The 16,025-nt window shown below is 47.1% G+C and overlaps 1 protein-coding gene across 1 annotated transcript in view; it reads left to right on the forward strand.

Moving 5' to 3' along the window:
• The first annotated feature begins 3,154 nt into the window (after nt 1-3,154).
• Nucleotides 3,155-16,025, forward strand: part of Upb1 (beta-ureidopropionase 1) — a 31,291-nt gene continuing 18,420 nt past the window's right edge. Inside the window, exons 1-3 of the mRNA XM_036167951.1 lie at nt 3,155-3,365; nt 10,567-10,738; nt 12,649-12,736. Coding sequence (XP_036023844.1) covers nt 3,262-3,365; nt 10,567-10,738; nt 12,649-12,736 — 364 coding nt within the window. The 5' untranslated portion in view covers nt 3,155-3,261. The remainder of the gene's footprint in view (nt 3,366-10,566; nt 10,739-12,648; nt 12,737-16,025) is intronic.

The following is a 16,025-nucleotide window of genomic DNA, read 5'->3' on the forward strand; positions in this document are numbered from 1 at the left end:
TTTGCTAAATTTATTTATAAGTATTTTCTTATTTATTTGGGGGAACAGCTTTTGGGATTTTTGTTTTGTTTTGTTTTGTTTTTTAGCATGTGTATGTTGAACAGTGTTTAAGCAAGAAGTCTATAAAGGACATGAGTATTTTGTTCATCAAGAAACACAGCTGCTCTTTGTGGAGTGTGTCTGTGACCACCATGGCCAGCAGAGCAAAGATTGATGTGAGATAAGACGGGAGTTTGGTTCAACGAAGTATTGGTTCAAAGAGAGTCTGACTCTGAGCAGTTTATTTTAGGTATGTTTAAGTACAGCACAGTTTGGGGGTTGGGGGGAGTTTCCTGGTATAATTAACCCAATCCCATGTGCACAATAAAGCTTAAGACATGACTACACTGAACCTCTTTGTAAAGCATATGTGACATTTTGCATAAAGATGGGTTCTAGCCGGGCGGTGGTGGCTCACACCTTTAATCCCAGCACTTGGGAGGCAGAGGAAGGTGGATCTCTGTGAGTTAGAGGCCAGCCTGGTCTACCAAGTGAGTTCCAGGGCAAAGCTACACAGGGGAACCCTGTCTCGAAAAACAAAACAAAACAAAAAAAAGCGTTCTATGGGTTGAGTACATGTGACATCTTCCATAAAGATAGGCCCTGTAAACTGACTGAGAAAAACAAGCTCATGATAAGTGTCTGGGGAGGACCTGGTGTGGTCTCAGTCATATACCTAAGCCCAGAGGTCACTAGGCTATAACTCCCTCCTCTCCCAGCCTTCTGGGCAGAAAACAGGTTATGCATCTTTCTCTTTGAGGAGACAACCCCGGGTGTTTCACGTTTTTGGTTTCCCTAGCTAGTGCTTCTCTGTGAGCACAAGAACCTCTGTGTTTTCTACAGCGTTTTATTCAACTAATATAATTCCAGGCATCCTGCAACAGACTTAACCATAACAGCACTAATGAGGCTGCGGCAGGAAGATTGCCAGTTTGAAGCCAACCTGGCCTTCATAACAAGTTCCAAACCAATTCCAGTAAGATTACCTCTAAAAGTAAACAAAAAACAATACAAACAAGTCATTTCTACTTAATATTTTTTCTGAGTCATTTAAACCTTGCAAAGTATTTTGGCTCTTGTCTTTTTTTTTTTTTTTTAATTCAGGAGCTCTCACTCATTTCTCAGACAATTTTGATAGCCACATTAATGACTTATAAATGTGAGCATGTATGTTGACTTAGCATGTAACACATATACATAAAATAATTTTCAGAATTGTTTATTTGGAGGGTTTCTGTCTGTGGTCCTGGGTGTCTTGGAACTCACTCTGTAGACCAGGCTGGCCTCGAACTCACAGAGATTCACTTGCTTCTGCTTCCCAATCGCTGGGTTAAAAGGCCTGCACGAACACTGCCAGGCATAATTTTCAGCTCTTATCTGAAAATTTGCTAGTTTTTCAATTAGTTTTTCTTTCTTTGAATTATCAACCAAATCATTTTTACCATAACAAAATATCCAATCCTTAGTCCCACATTTGCATTTCTAAATCCTGGTTACCACAAGGAAAACCTAAATCTCAAAGAAGCAAAATTAGCCCAAAACTAGACTATCAAGAAGGGTATAAAAACCTATTGACAGCAAACACGTGAAGGTGAACCTTGTTACAAACTTAAGTTCCTGATTTTAAGAAGTACTCAACAGAGGCAGGAGGGATGTCTCAGTGGTTAAGAGCACTGACTGCTCTTGCAGAGGACCAGAGTTCAATTCCCAGCAACCACATGGCAGCTTACAACTGCCTGTAACTCCAGTTCCAGGGGATCTGACGCCCTCTTCTGACCTCTGTAGACACTGTGTGCACGTGATGCATGGCCATACATGCTGGCAAGTACCCATAGGCATAAAATAGAAACAAACAAACAGGAAGAACTGTCTATTTGATTACTCTTGCTAACGTGTGTGTGTGTGTGTGTGTGTGTGTGTGTGTGTGTGTGTGTGTGTTGTGTTTATATTTTTGAGACAGGGTATCTCTATGAAATCCAGGCCTGGGGAGGACCTTTAAAAATGGGCACACCTTGGAGATTTTTTTATCAAAGTTGGTTGAATATGCAGCTGTGGGACCTCTGTATGGAGGGACAGCTGTCTTTATCTCTACTTCAAAACACAGAGAAGAGGTAACCCTCACCTGTCTTTGTTATATGCTGTGTGAAGTCTCACACACAAAGCCCTGCGTTTCTGGAAAAGGAAGACACTAGAAACTGTCAGATAACATCATAAAACCAAACAATATCTTAAGCCCACCCTCTCACGCCAGGGCCTGTAGCAAGGAGTGCTCTACCACTGAACTAAACTCCAGCAAGGCCGTAAAGTAGTCACAGGACTGCAGTTTCGCAGATAAAGCAACTCCCCCGGCCACAGAACTAAATTAGGGTCTTGGAACTGCTTCCTCCACCCTTGCCTGGCTAAGCTTTCGGAAGTCACAGGAGGTTTGTAAGCGAACTCCTCCCTGGCTCCCAAGTGTGGCGTGTCTGTGGGTTACCGGGAACGGCAGGAGGGGCATTTTACCACTGCCACCTCCGAGAAAAGTCTAATGCAGCTGGCAAAACGCCCACGTCTGCACGTGTACCGCAGAGGGCAGAGGTCCTGGAGCGGCATGGGAGTACAGAGGGAGAGTCCCCCTGATTGGGATCCGGGATCCTGCAGTATTGACTGCAGGGAAGGTATTGCCTGACTTGCCGGACCTGTGGCTCAAAGGAAGCCTAAGACCTGGCGTGGTTATAGCGCAGGGACTCTGGACTGGCCCCAGAAATACTCAGACACCAAAGTATTGCTTCTTGCCACCTGTTCTGTGGACCAAGACCCAGGTCAAATGACCTCAGCCCCCACTCACCGCCTATCAGAGATCTCTAGCTATGCCAGAGGCAGGAGAAGGGAGAGTTCGAGGGATGAGGGCGGGCAAGAAAGAAGGAAGAGGACAGATGGACACCCAGACTGGAGAAAGCTGCCAGCGAAAGCCTCCAGCTGTGACCCACACTGGTCCAGAAGGCAAGTCTGGCCCTTGATGGAGAGCCAATGGGGCGGTTTCACTACGAAGGTCCTGAGCACGGATTGGCTGCTGTCAGCAGAGGCATGAGGAGAATGTTGTCTGCTCATGGACCCTCCCCCGAGTTGAGTCCAATACCATGCGGTTGGAGAACGGCCAGGCTTCCACCGGCTTCTCCTCCCAATCCTGGGGCCAAAAGGCAGACCATTCCTGTGAGACCCGAGAACCTGCAGCCTCTGGCCATGGCGGGACCCGAGTGGCAGTCTCTGGAGCAGTGTCTGGAAAAGCATCTGCCGCCCGAAGCTTTGGGCCAGGTGAAGCGAGTTCTCTACGGCAAGCAGACTAGGTCAGGGATGCAGGGGCTGAGTTTGGGGAGCGGGCAGGGATTGTAACCACCATGTGTGGGCTTGGGGAGCAAGGGGGAGGGCTTCTGGGCTGGGAATGGCCCTGTGGGAGCAGTGGTAAAGAATCTTGCTGAAGCCACATCGAACTGTGATGAGAGCCTTTAGGGGGTGAGTCCTTACACACTGCTTTGCACCCCCTCCCGCATTACCACCTGACACACACCTTATGTGGAACAAAATAGGAAAGAAAGAGAATTTGTCTCTTCAAGCTCTCTCCGTTAAGTTTACTGGCTTTGACCCAGATCCCAGCTTCCTCCCTGGAGGTCTGTCCAAGGCCTCCAACTAGGGTCCCTTGATCTCTCCTTCCTGCTGTGACCTAGCATCCTAGAGGTGGGGGCCTACTGACTCAAACTAGCTAAGAAGCTTCCCGACTGTCAAGTCAAGAGAACTGGCAGCACATCTTTTCCCACAGTGGGCAAGCTGGCAGTGGATCACCAGACTTTTATTTTATTTTAGAGTGGTATTGTTGGGCATCTGGTATAACAGAGCTGGGGGAAGACCCCATTCTGGACTTCCTTTTTGATCTATTTTTCTGGAGCAACCAGAAAGTTGTCTTTAAATGGACTGCCCTTGTCCTTTGCTTAAACCCTGGAAGGTGTTTTCTCAGCTGTTACAATGAACTGTAGACTCTGACCTTAGTAAATCTCTTTCCACTTCCTTGCCTCCAGTGGCCTGATCAATCCAGCCTGTTTGCTCCAGGACCTCTCCATGTGCCAATGACCTTGTACTATGACCTTGATCAGCCAAAGAGAACTGATGAAATCCGTAGTTCCCGACAACTTTAGAGTTCTTGGGGGGGGGGGGGGGCCACGGGGCTGATCCACTAAATCTACCACAGCAAGTGGATGATAGAACAACTTTATTGACATTTTTTTGGGGGAAAAACTACCTCTCTGTAAGCCATGAGGGGTTAGATGACCCCCAAATGCTCTACTTTCTACTGTATTTTCGAGACCAGTCAGTCATATAGGTGGGTGATATAGTAGCTCAGTGGCCTGCGGGGCATGCCAGAGGCCTAGGTTTCCACAGCCCCATATAAAACCACACAGCAACAGCGGCAAATTAGTCACATGAGAAGTGTTAGAATTGAGACTCACAATGAAACAAGGGGTATTCTGGCCGGGTTCCTTGGGATGGTAATTGCTTTGTTTTAAGGGTAAAGTGAGCATGTTATCGTGGAATTGATACCATTGGCATCAGAGGTAAAATTGAGGGGCATTATAAAGAAAGAAATGTTTCCCACAGAAGTGACTGGTACACATTCTGTGGGGAGGCCAGGTCAAGGACTACTAAGTAAGAGGTATTGTATCAGCATTTGGAGAACCACAGCTTAGGGCAAAATTGTAACAAAGGCTAAAATGCTAACCAGTGCTAACCTATGACTGCCAGACCCTGACCCTGGGACTTGGCTCCCAGTAACTAAACACGGGCCTTCTCTTGTTTTTCCATTCTTTTCTTGGATTCTGTTTCCCTGACAACCTTTCCATGTCTTACCTCTTAAGGTGTGACCATGCATGCTTAATTCTTATGCTTGGGTGAGGTTTGGCTATGAGCAGAAATTTCAGCTAAAGATAGCAAATTATTCTATCTTTAAAATACTTAAAAGCTCCTCCTGCTTAAACTGTTGGTCCTTCTTCAGAGGCCAGTTTGTACACGGCTACTTCCCCAAATCATCCTATCTTGCTGTGCTCAATACACTGACAATGTTTATTAAATATTTGTCATGAAAGAGCTACACGGGAGTGAGCATTGCCCACACCAGACAGATGAGAGACCCCCCGAGAACAGAGCCAAGAAGGATTCATTAATTTCAACATTTGTTGTTCACTTATTTTTGCCTCGGACATTAGAGGGACTATTAAGTGATACACGGGTTCCTGCTTTTGGTGGGATGTTCTTTTTCTTTATTTTTCTTGCTGGTGTTGCTGAGACCCAAACTCAGGGTCTCCTGCATGTGCTAGGCATGTGCTAGGCATGTGCTGAATGTGGCCACACAGATACTAAAATCTGACCGGATGCTTTAAGGAATTCCTGGGAACTTAAACGTTCAGAAACCCACTTTCTTGACTGTGTTAAGGACTGCACAGGAGAAGTGAAACCTGAATGTTCAGAACATTGCTTACAGAAATATTAAAGAATGATGTGAAGGACATCCATGAGGTTTCAGGAATATCATATTAAGCAGAATGAAGCCTTGGCCGCCTAACGGAACTCTTTAGTCAGCCGTGATAGGGATGTCACTAAAAGACTGCAACAACATCACCTGGTAGAACTCTCTGGAAGCAGTAAACCATCTGTCATGACTACTGATGAAAGGAAAGTATTGGAGAAAACAAACTCACTGTCCACCAGAAGTCATCAAAACAGGAGATCATACCCAGTGGAAATGGTAGGGTGCATGCAACGTTATTGCGGCTTTAGGATTCAACTGCTTGGTCACTTTGATTAGAAAAATATACCAGGTTCTTCATTTGTGGCTGTTCATTTTAAAAGTCAGGTATGTGTTCAATAATGTATGTCACAGAAAAACATGATTTACTAAAAACAAATGACAAAAAGACATGGACACGTTCAGTCTCCTGTAGGTATGCATGAGGTCTCAGGTGGAAATGTCTGTGGTTGTCTGCTGTGTGGCTGAGGGGCTCACAGGGATCTCTGAGAACTTGAGAACTGTGCTCCCATGGTCTTTCCAGAGGAAGGAAGAGCAAGCACACCATGGAAAGAAAGCCTGGGAAGAATACTCGAGACCATATGTTAAGGAGGTCAGAGGAAGCAGAGAATGTTGGGTAAGGCTGAGCACGTGGGAGGAGGACTCCAGGTTGGACATGGAAGTAGCTTCAGATGGCACAGAGATGTCTGTTAGCTGTGACTCAAGGGATGAAAAGGCGGGGTGGTCCCTAAGTTGTTAAATGGGAGCCAGAGAATGGGGCTAAAGAGGGTGACAGAGATAAAGGACCAAGATGAGGGTATGTGTGGAAGTTCCCGGATGAGGGGCGAGTGGGTGGGTATACTCTCACATACTCACCTTTTTCTGTTCTTTAAATGGGGGAGACCCAATCACCATGAATGGCGAATGTAACGGGTCTGTGCATACTAGGAAGAATGTTCAAGCTGTGTATCATATGTTGTTTAGCAACAGGAGTGTGGCCATCCTTAGGTGACTTTGTGGTTGTATCAACTTGACAAAGGGTACTTACCCCAACCTACATGCTGTAAACTCATCTTTAGTCACGGTACTTCTTCCTTCCTCCCTCTATCCCTTCCTTCCCTCCCCTTCCCTCCCCTTCCCTCCCCTTCCCTCCTCTTAAGATTTTTCTTTTGTGGAGCTAGGAATGGAATTCAGGAGGCTTGCCACATGCTAGATGTCTTAGTTTTCTGTCTTTTGCTGTGATAAAAATAACGACCAAAACCAACTTAGGGAGGAAAGGGTTTATTTCAGCTTAGAGCTCACAGTCAATCCTGAAGGGAACTCAAAGCAGGAACCTGGAGGCAGGAGCTGAAGCAGAGGCCGAGGAGGGGTTCTGCTTACGGGCTTGCTCCTCATAGCTTGCCCAGCCAGCTTTCTTATAGAACCCAGGACCACCTGCCTAAGAGCAGCACCACCCACAGTGAGCTGGGCCCTCCCACATCAATCATTAATTAAGAAATTACCCCACAGATTTGCCTGCAGGCCAATCTGATGGAGGCACTCCATCAACAGAGATTTCCTCTTCCTAGATATGTCTAGATTTTACATCAAGCTGACCAAAAGCAGCCATCACCATAAGTAGGGACCACTGACCTAAAATTGTAACCCTTTAATGTAAACACAGATGCCATCAAGAGGGATTATGAGCATGAGGTATTGGTGTGATTCAGTGTCCTGCTTTATATTAGCCATTATGGTCCATTCTAATTTAAAAGTGAAGCATTTACAGAAGCCAGTAACTGTTACTGGCTATTATGATCAAGTGTTCTGTTCTGTACATAATTGTATATGTTATGTTGGACTTTTATGTGGCTGGCTATACTGTGTGGGTTTATATCAGGATCACTACAAACACAGTAATGTACTATGATGTCGTGACAGCTCGGATGTCACAAGGTGAAGGGACTCTTTCAGGCCCACAAGGGTTATAAGGGACTGAAGTCATCTGTTCAGTCCCTCGCTGATAGAAGAGTTGTCATGCCCCCAGCGAAACAGGCAAGATGAAGAGCGGAGAGTGCAGGATGCTGCCTTTCCATTTGCAGTTTCTATGCCCTTGGGAGGAGGCACCGAACATTAAGAGGGCTCCCTTTGAGGTCTGGAGCTAAAGCTTGGAGAAGACTTCTTCCTTTTCTTCCCCCTGCGCTGTGATATGATTTCCCCTTCACAGTAGTATTTTCTTTGTTACAAACCTCTCGTTCAGTCATCTGAAGAGCTGATGGCAAAGGGCCACTGCAGGAAGAGAGATGAAGTTCCTGAAGTGTGTGAGGTTGCTGAGAAAGCAGAAGCCTAGGGCCCTCAAGCTAGGTCTGCCTGGACCCTAGTAAGAGGGAGGGACCTAGGCATGTGTCTTGGAGCCAGGATGAGAAGTAACAAGCCTTCCTCCTTGAAGTGGGGGTAAGGAGAGTTGAGATTCTTCATAGCAAGAGAGGCAGAGGCACGGAAAGCATGTACAGAAGTGGTTCTCAACCTGTGGGTCACGACCCCCTGGGGGGGTCACGTATCAGATAATTTACATTGATTGCCATTCATAACAGTCGCAAAATTACAGTTATGAGGTAGCAACTAAGTGATTTTATGGTTGGGGGTCACCACGATGTGAGGAACTGTATTAAAGGGTCGCAGTGTCAGGAAGGTTGAGAACCACTGAACTACAGGTACAGACAGCTGTATGCAGGACAAGGCACCTGAACAGACTGGAGACTCATTTTCTGGGTCCCATTCCTTCGCAGACTATGGCTGATCAGTGCCCATCACAGTTTTTCTGAGCTTCGACATCATCTACTGGCTGGCTTTTCAGAGAAATACATTGCCTCATGGCACTAGAGATTCATTGGTAGGTTTCAAGTCTGGGGAGGGCCCGTTTCTGGATTTATAAATGGTGGCTTCTTGTTCTGTGGATGTGTGGTCAAGAGGCAGGCCATGTTATTGTGGGCTTTAATAGAAGTATTAATGCCATTTGTAGGGGATCTACTCTTACCTCCTAGTCACATCCTATACCCTCTTAGAGGTTAGGATTTCTAATGATGGTGGGGGCACATATTCAGTTCATTCATGGTGGCCATGCAGTGTCCCACAGACTCCTCCAAATCAAACCCTTGCCTCAAGTGTAGATTCGGAACTCTTGAATGCAAGCAGGGGGAGGGAATGAGGATCTCCAGCTTTGAACAGCAGGATGGCAGAGAGATCTTCCAGGTGGTAACCAGAAAAATAGATGGGGTCACCAAGAAGTTGCAGAACCCCAAAGCCAAAAGGCAGCTGGCCAGCAGTATGGAGCAGCCTGCACCCCCTCCCCTCAGGCCCAAGGGAATGAGTGTCTACAGGGAGGGAGCTGGGAATGATCAAGTGCACCATCTCATGGAAGGCAGAGGTGGGGGCAGCAGTGGACTCAGGTGGAATTCAGGAAGGAAAGGAGATTAGCAAAAAATAGATGGTGGTGCTCAGCAGACAGGCAGCTCCGGGGTGTGGTAGAGGGAGATGTCCACCAGCAAGCCAGGCTCGCTGCACCTGCCATCTTCCTGGACTGAAACCACAGGACGCTCTGGAAGGACAGCCTGGCTCCTGAGCCCATAGCCTTTGGGAAACCAACACACAGAGCCTTCCTCCTTTCCCTCCGGGTGGTGTGGGTGTCCACGTGTCCTCAGTGTGTAGCCCCCCCCCCCCCGAAGCTCTGGGACTGTCTTCACCAGGGAAGATTTCCCAGGGACCGAGACCCACACGAGGGGCCCCTCCACCCAAGGGTGGGAGGACTCTCTGAGGCAGTCACAGTGAGGAGAGGCCAGGTGTGGGCACCACAGCTATTTCTAACCTGCCAGAGGAAAGAGCCTTGACTGTTTGAAAAGCAGGCTGATTGTCAGGGGCGGAACCCAACTCAGAGCTGTCAGGGAAAGCTCCTGGCAGGGGGTGGAGACAGGGGGCTTGGGCTGACAGGGCTGTGATTTTGAAAGAAATGTCTTTAAGAGAGTGACTTCAAGTAGGAGAGAAATAGTATTATTAGGTAATGCCTGTCAGGTTATTTTTTTGATGTGTTCTTGCTATTTTATAATCATTTTGCCTTTAGATGGTAAGCCCTTCCTGGCCCTGGGCCATGAACTATGCCCCTGGGGTTTTACCCCAGGCCTGGGCATGCAACAGGCATCAGGAGGTATTTGCTGCCTGACCCATAGTCTCTGTGGTAGAAGGTAAATAATCCTCAGCAGCTAGTGATGAACACCAATGTGGGTAAGCATTCACAGCTGCACCCTATCAAACCCTCCCAGCACCCACCCAGCACCCATTCAGCCCCCATCCAGTACTCACCCACCACCCACCCAGCACCAGGCCTGGAACTAGCTGAAGGAGTATCAGAGAACAAGGCTCTGGGCTGACTTCCTGGAACTCTGTTTCCTGAGGGACAAATGAGTGCATGGGGCCTTCTTTTATTTAAAAAAAAAAAAAAAAAAGCAGTTCCTGGCCTCCATCCAGCTGGCCTCCTGAGCCCCCTACCCCCTCTCTGGTAGCACAGCTGGCCCAAACCCTAGGCTCCACATACCCCTCTGATCCTGGTTCAAACACATTTTTTTGAAGCCAATTCCTTCCTATCTGTGCTGGCCGCTGAGACTGTAGTCCGCCCTGATCCTCTGTAATTCCAAACACCAGCCTGTTGATAGATAACACTTCCTCGCTTTGCCAGGCCTAGGCAGGCCTCCTCCATGCTAGAGTCCCCCAGTTTGCCCAGTCAATGGGGTGTCTATTCATATCCCAGTCCGACCAAAAGAGATACTCTAAGGCTCTTTATCTGATAAACAGCTACAGAGAGGTAGGGGGATTATTATCAGTGTTGGGTCTGACTTGGGGCTTTACACATGCTAAATCCACACTCTACATCTGATGCCCCTTCCCCGACCGGGGAGGAGGGTGGAGGTTTAAATACATCAGACTCTTCAAAATCTTCTTTCTCTTCTCTCCCACCTTTTCAGGAATCTCGATCTGCCCAGAAAAGCTTTAGAAACGGCCTCAGAAAGAAACTTTGAACTGAAGGGCTACGCCTTTGGAGCAGCCGCGGAGCAGCAGAGATGCCCCCAGATCGTGCGTGTGGGGCTCGTGCAGAACAGAATCCCGCTCCCCACATCTGCTCCTGTCGCTGAACAGGTGTGGTCATTTTTAACAGTGCACGTATCATATCAACGGGGCTCTGGCTTGCCCCAGTGTGCAGTCACCGGCTGGCTGTCCTGGGGGTCTGAGTCGCTTTTCTGTCCCTCTTCTTCCTTCAATCTTGTCCCCAGCTCTTCTAGCTCTTCCCTCCTCTTCTCACGCCTTGCTCATCTTTCTACCCACCCTTCAGCCACTGTACCACCCCTGACCTGAAATCTCATTCACCAACTGAGAAAGGGCCCCCTTGACAGCTGGAGCTCGCTCCCCAGGATGCTTCCTGGCCCAAGGCCACCTCTGCCAGGGTGCTCTGACCAGTATCATACCTGTGTTTTTCTGCTTATCATAAAGCCAGGAAGGAGCTCACTATGCTGAGAAATCTGTTTACCGAAAGTCCCACAGGTTGTGAGACTATGGTAGACATTCCTTTAGGATTGTATAGTTAATTGATGTGATAATATTTTACAGTTCTCTAAAATACCATGTCACCGATGCAAGTGGTTTATTTACATGGCTTTTCCACGGCTGTATCAAAGGAAAAGATTTTGCTGGAACTTTGGTGGCTTTTGTCCATGGTGGTAACCTCAGCATACTTGATCATTCTTAAGTGTTCTGCAGGAAAGCTGGGGTCACTTGAATCCCGGGTCAGACTGGTCCTACACTTCCATATATGTGGAAGAGAGCTGAAAGGGCGTGCGTGCATGCACGCACGCGCGCACACACATACACACGCACACACGATGTGATTCTCAGTTTATCTTTCCCTTTGAATTTATTGTTTGTGAACAAGCTTGTCATCTAGATTGTCAGGCACTGTGGGGGGACAGGGACATTCTGAGCCCCACTGTACCTACAAGTCTACTTACATGTTGATGGCGCTGAGCAAATGTGGGTTCCCGTGCCTGACAAGCTCACAGCCTCCAGTCAGGGAGGAGAGAGACTAAGGACAGAGGAAAGAATGAGCTGCTTAGGGTTGCAGCAGCCAACCCCCCCCCCCCCCCCCCCCCCTTTTTTTTTAAACAAACAAGTCTGATTATCTTCTGGGAACCAGACCTCAGGCTGAGGACACAAATGACAAGTATGTTTTCTTCCTTCCCTGCAAGGAGCCTGAGGGTCCTCTGAGTGACAAATGGCAAAGGAAACATAGTACCACAGTAGGAACAGTATTGCCATTGGAGTGCCCACACAGAGCTGAGAGTCTGTAGAGGGTGAGGTGGGATACGGATGACATCATCCTCTGGAAGACAGGTGTGTGTGTGGTGTGGCACACTCCTGGCTACGAGCACATTCCAGTCTGGAAGACAGGTGTGTGTGTGTGTGTGTGTGTGTGTGTGTGTGTGTGTGTGTGTTTCACACTCCTGGCTGCGAGCACATCCCAGTAAATTTAAGATTTCAATCAGCCAGAAAGCCAGATCTTACTGGATAGCGGAAGTGGTAGAGCAAGCCCACTGAAACCTTAAAGGCAGGATGCTACAGAGTGGACAGCCCTGGATTCAGAGAGCAGCTAGCCTAGGGTATGGGAGGGGCGTGTGTGGAGGAGGTGCCTGTGCATGGACACACCCCTGCCCTGCATACTGGAAGTACAGCCGTACTGATTCACACCGTTCAGCAACACCATCAGAAAGATGCAGTTTCTCCATCACAGGGGGGTTGAGTGAGGTGGGTTGGGGGATGGTATTTGGAAGATGAAGGATGGGGAGGGGCCCCAGCCCCTATTTGTGGGAGCCCGGAGCTGCTTCCCCTCCATCTATCTTATAGGTTTTAATCTGATGAAAATAACAAACACTAACCCCCGCCCCCTTCTGGGAGTGGCAGTTTTGATGTTCTATCTGCAGAGGGGTAAATTCTTTGAAGTTGTTTCAACAATATAGGACTGAATATAGTCTAATCCTTGCTTTTTAAATCGCCAGGTCTCTGCCCTCCACAAACGCATAGAGGCTATTGTCGAGGTGGCTGCGATGTGTGGAGTCAATATCATTTGCTTCCAGGAAGCATGGAGTAAGTCTCTACCAAGATTCTTTCTCAGCCACCTTTAGCCTCTGTGTGTTATCTCAAGAGTATCTGCTGCCTGAGGTTTTGGTTTTTGTTTTTTATCTCCTTTCTTTCTGCTTCTGTTGGTTTTCTTTGTTTGTTTGTTTGTTTGGTGGTGGTGGTGGTGGGGTTTGTTTTGTTGAGACAGGGTTTCTCTGTGTACCCCTGACTGTCCTGGAACTCACTGTAGACCAGGCCTGCCTCTGGGATTACAAGCATGTGCCAGGATGGCTGGACTAGACAATGTATTTAACAACACTAGAAACCAAGCAGCCCCTGTCTCTCTCCTTCCCTCCATCATTGTGGATCCAGGTAAAATCACCAGCAGCCAACACTGTTAGCCTTTTCTCTTTAGCCCCAGGGAATCACACCCTGGGCTGTGCACAGGCTCAGAATAAGCTCACGGAGCATCATCCACACGCTTCTCCTTGGTTTTTGTGAATTCCTTCCAGCTAGTCTGGGCCCTCTGGCTGCCCTCTTTATATGAAACGGAGTCTTCTGTTGTATACATTTTTGGTACTATGGACCTTTTCCTCGTGTTATTTGTTATGTTTTAATTGTCAGGGAAATAACATGTTATTTTTGATAACATGGTCTGTTATCAAAATAAAAACAAAAGTAAGTGTTCTCCCAGAGATAATTCTTTTAACACTCAGTGGGTTCCTGGGGAATTTCCTTTGATTTCTGAATTTTCAGTTTTTCAGACACTTTTTTGTGACGTGTACATATAGGCACGCACATGCATGCACATGTATGCACCATATGGAGGTCAGAGAACAGCCTGCAGGACTCGGCTCTCTCCCTCCAGCATGTGGGACCTGCAGGTTAAGCTCAGGTTGTCAGGCAAGCTCCACTGACTCATCTCCCCTAATTTTTCAGTTTTGCCTCATCTGTGCACCCTTTACCCCAGTGCACACAACCGTCCTCTACACATGCACACCTTCCCTGCCACATTCCCATTCAGGCTCTGCCAAGCCGTTTTCCCCTGAACCACTTTGCTTCCCCCTAAAATTTTGCATTGTGTTCTACATACAAGTTCTGTCTTTACCCTTTCTATGTTTCTAAATCCCTTTAACCTGTTTAGACACATTAAGTGGTCTATCAATTCCATCTAAGAAAGAATCCACAGGCTTCTGATGGCTCCTGTATGAATTAGTTGCCCCCTCTGCTGGCCACTCAGAGAGAGCCTTCCTTCACTATGAAGGAGCAGCCCTTTCTCTGCTTTTGACTTCAATTGCAGAATGGTTCCCTGAGGAGAGAGGTAAGCCTCTTGATACCTGTGGGTGTGAAAATCTGTGTCTTTACGACTTGCCTAGTAGTTTGAATACATATCAAATTCTAGGTTAGAAATTTTTTATCTTCAGAAGTTTGGATACCTTGTTCCATTGACCTCTAGCCTCGAGTGCTTTTGACCGGCTCAAAGTTGCTTAGATTTATGACCCAGTCATTGTCTTTGGTTTGCTTACTTTTCTCTGGAAGCTTGTAGGACTTCTGGCTTTGCTAATATTGCTACAGTTTTGTGAGGATGTTCCATTGTGTGTACTCTTTTCAATCCATTATTCTACATGCTTAGTCTTTTGATATACATTCTTGTCTCTTTCCATGTTGTCTTGCATTCTTTTATTCTTTGCCAAAAAAAAAAAAAAATTACAATCTTAGAGGGTTATTTTTGTTTTTTGTTTGTTTGCTTGTTTTTGAGACAGGGTCTCCCTATGTAGCCCTGGCTATCCTGAAACTCTCTATGTAAACCAGGCTGGCCCCAGACTCACAGAGATCCACTTGCCTCAGCCTCCCCAGTGCTGGAATTAAAGACGTGTGCCACCACAGCAGCTATTTTAGAGTTTTTAATTCATTTTCTCCTAGAATCAGGCTACACTTCTTCCCAGAAGAAAAGAGAGAAAGTGTTCCGATGAGCTGAGCAGAAAAGTTTAAGTTTCGTAAACTTTATGTGAAAACAGAGAAGGGAGAGGGACCGGCCATTTCGTGGCTGCTTTCCTTGAAAATCAGGGTCAGGGAGAAAGTAACTGAGTGGGTACCATCCGGGTCCTTCTGAGCACTTTTTCTGGTGAGGGCAGGAAGCAGAGGGGATGATATTAAAACTGATCTGTTGTGGAAAATGGCCGCCATCTCTTTCTAAAATAAAGAGAAAAACTACTGAGTTGCTCTTTGGTGCCGTGAACTTTAGTGTGAAGGATGCTGTGTTGAGTTTTCGTTTGGGCCTAGACTAAATGTCTTCTTACAATTTTCATTCAGCTTGTCTCTGCCCCCTCTGTAGCCTCACTTCCTGATACTCTGTTAGGCTCTGTCTCCAGCCTAGCTCCAGAATTTTCTCATTTTTCCTCTACTTTTCTACATTGTCCTTTTACTTTTCAAACTGTGCATTTTATATTTCTTTTGGCCCTACCTTCTCTTCTTTAATGTAGACCTGCACTAGAGTGCTTACTAGTAACCACATGATGGAGCCAATATTATGCTGTCTTGAAACCTCCTCTACCAAAGGAATGAGTCCATTACTTTTAAATTTTTAAAGTTTTTAAAATCCTCAGGCAAGTTCTCAGAAGGACAGAGACCAGCCACATTCTTTGCGAAAATATCACAGGTATACTATCTAGCCCAGTCCAGTGTTAATATTGTTCTCCTCTAAAAACCTCTTGAGCTGGGCCTTCCAAGTCCATGTTGTTCTCAGCCCACCTTTCCAAGCTCCTACTGGGATGGCCCATTAAGCTCTGCTTATAGTTTTCATTTCTAATCCAACGTTCCGAAAGCCGTCCACCTAAGGACAGCACTTGTCACATCAGTAGCCCACTCCTGGTACTATAGTCCAACTTCCTTTTCTGCCACCAGCCCCTGGGGCAGGAAGGGTTCATTACATCTTATTGGTAAGAGTCCATCCTGGAGGGACGTCAGGGCACAAGCTGAGGGCAGGAACCTGGAGACAGGAACTGAGAAAGAGACGGTGGAGGAACGCTGCTTACTGTCTTGCTCTCCATGGCTTGCTCAGTCTTTCTCATACAACTCAGAACCACCTGCCCAGGGGTTGTGTAGTCTCCTGTGGGCTGGGTCCTCCCACAGGAATCCTTAATCAAGAAAATGCCCCTCACAGACTAGCCTCCAGGCAATCGGATGCAGGCATTTTCTCAATGAAGATCCCTCCCCCCAGATAACTCCAGCTTGTGTCAATCGACAAAAATCCACCCAGGACACCCACTGAACCTGAAGATCATCAAGTTGGCTAGATTTTCTGGCCAGTGAGCTT

The sequence above is a fragment of the Onychomys torridus genome, chromosome 18 (assembly GCF_903995425.1).
Source record: "Onychomys torridus chromosome 18, mOncTor1.1, whole genome shotgun sequence".
Taxonomy (NCBI): Eukaryota; Metazoa; Chordata; class Mammalia; order Rodentia; family Cricetidae; genus Onychomys; species Onychomys torridus.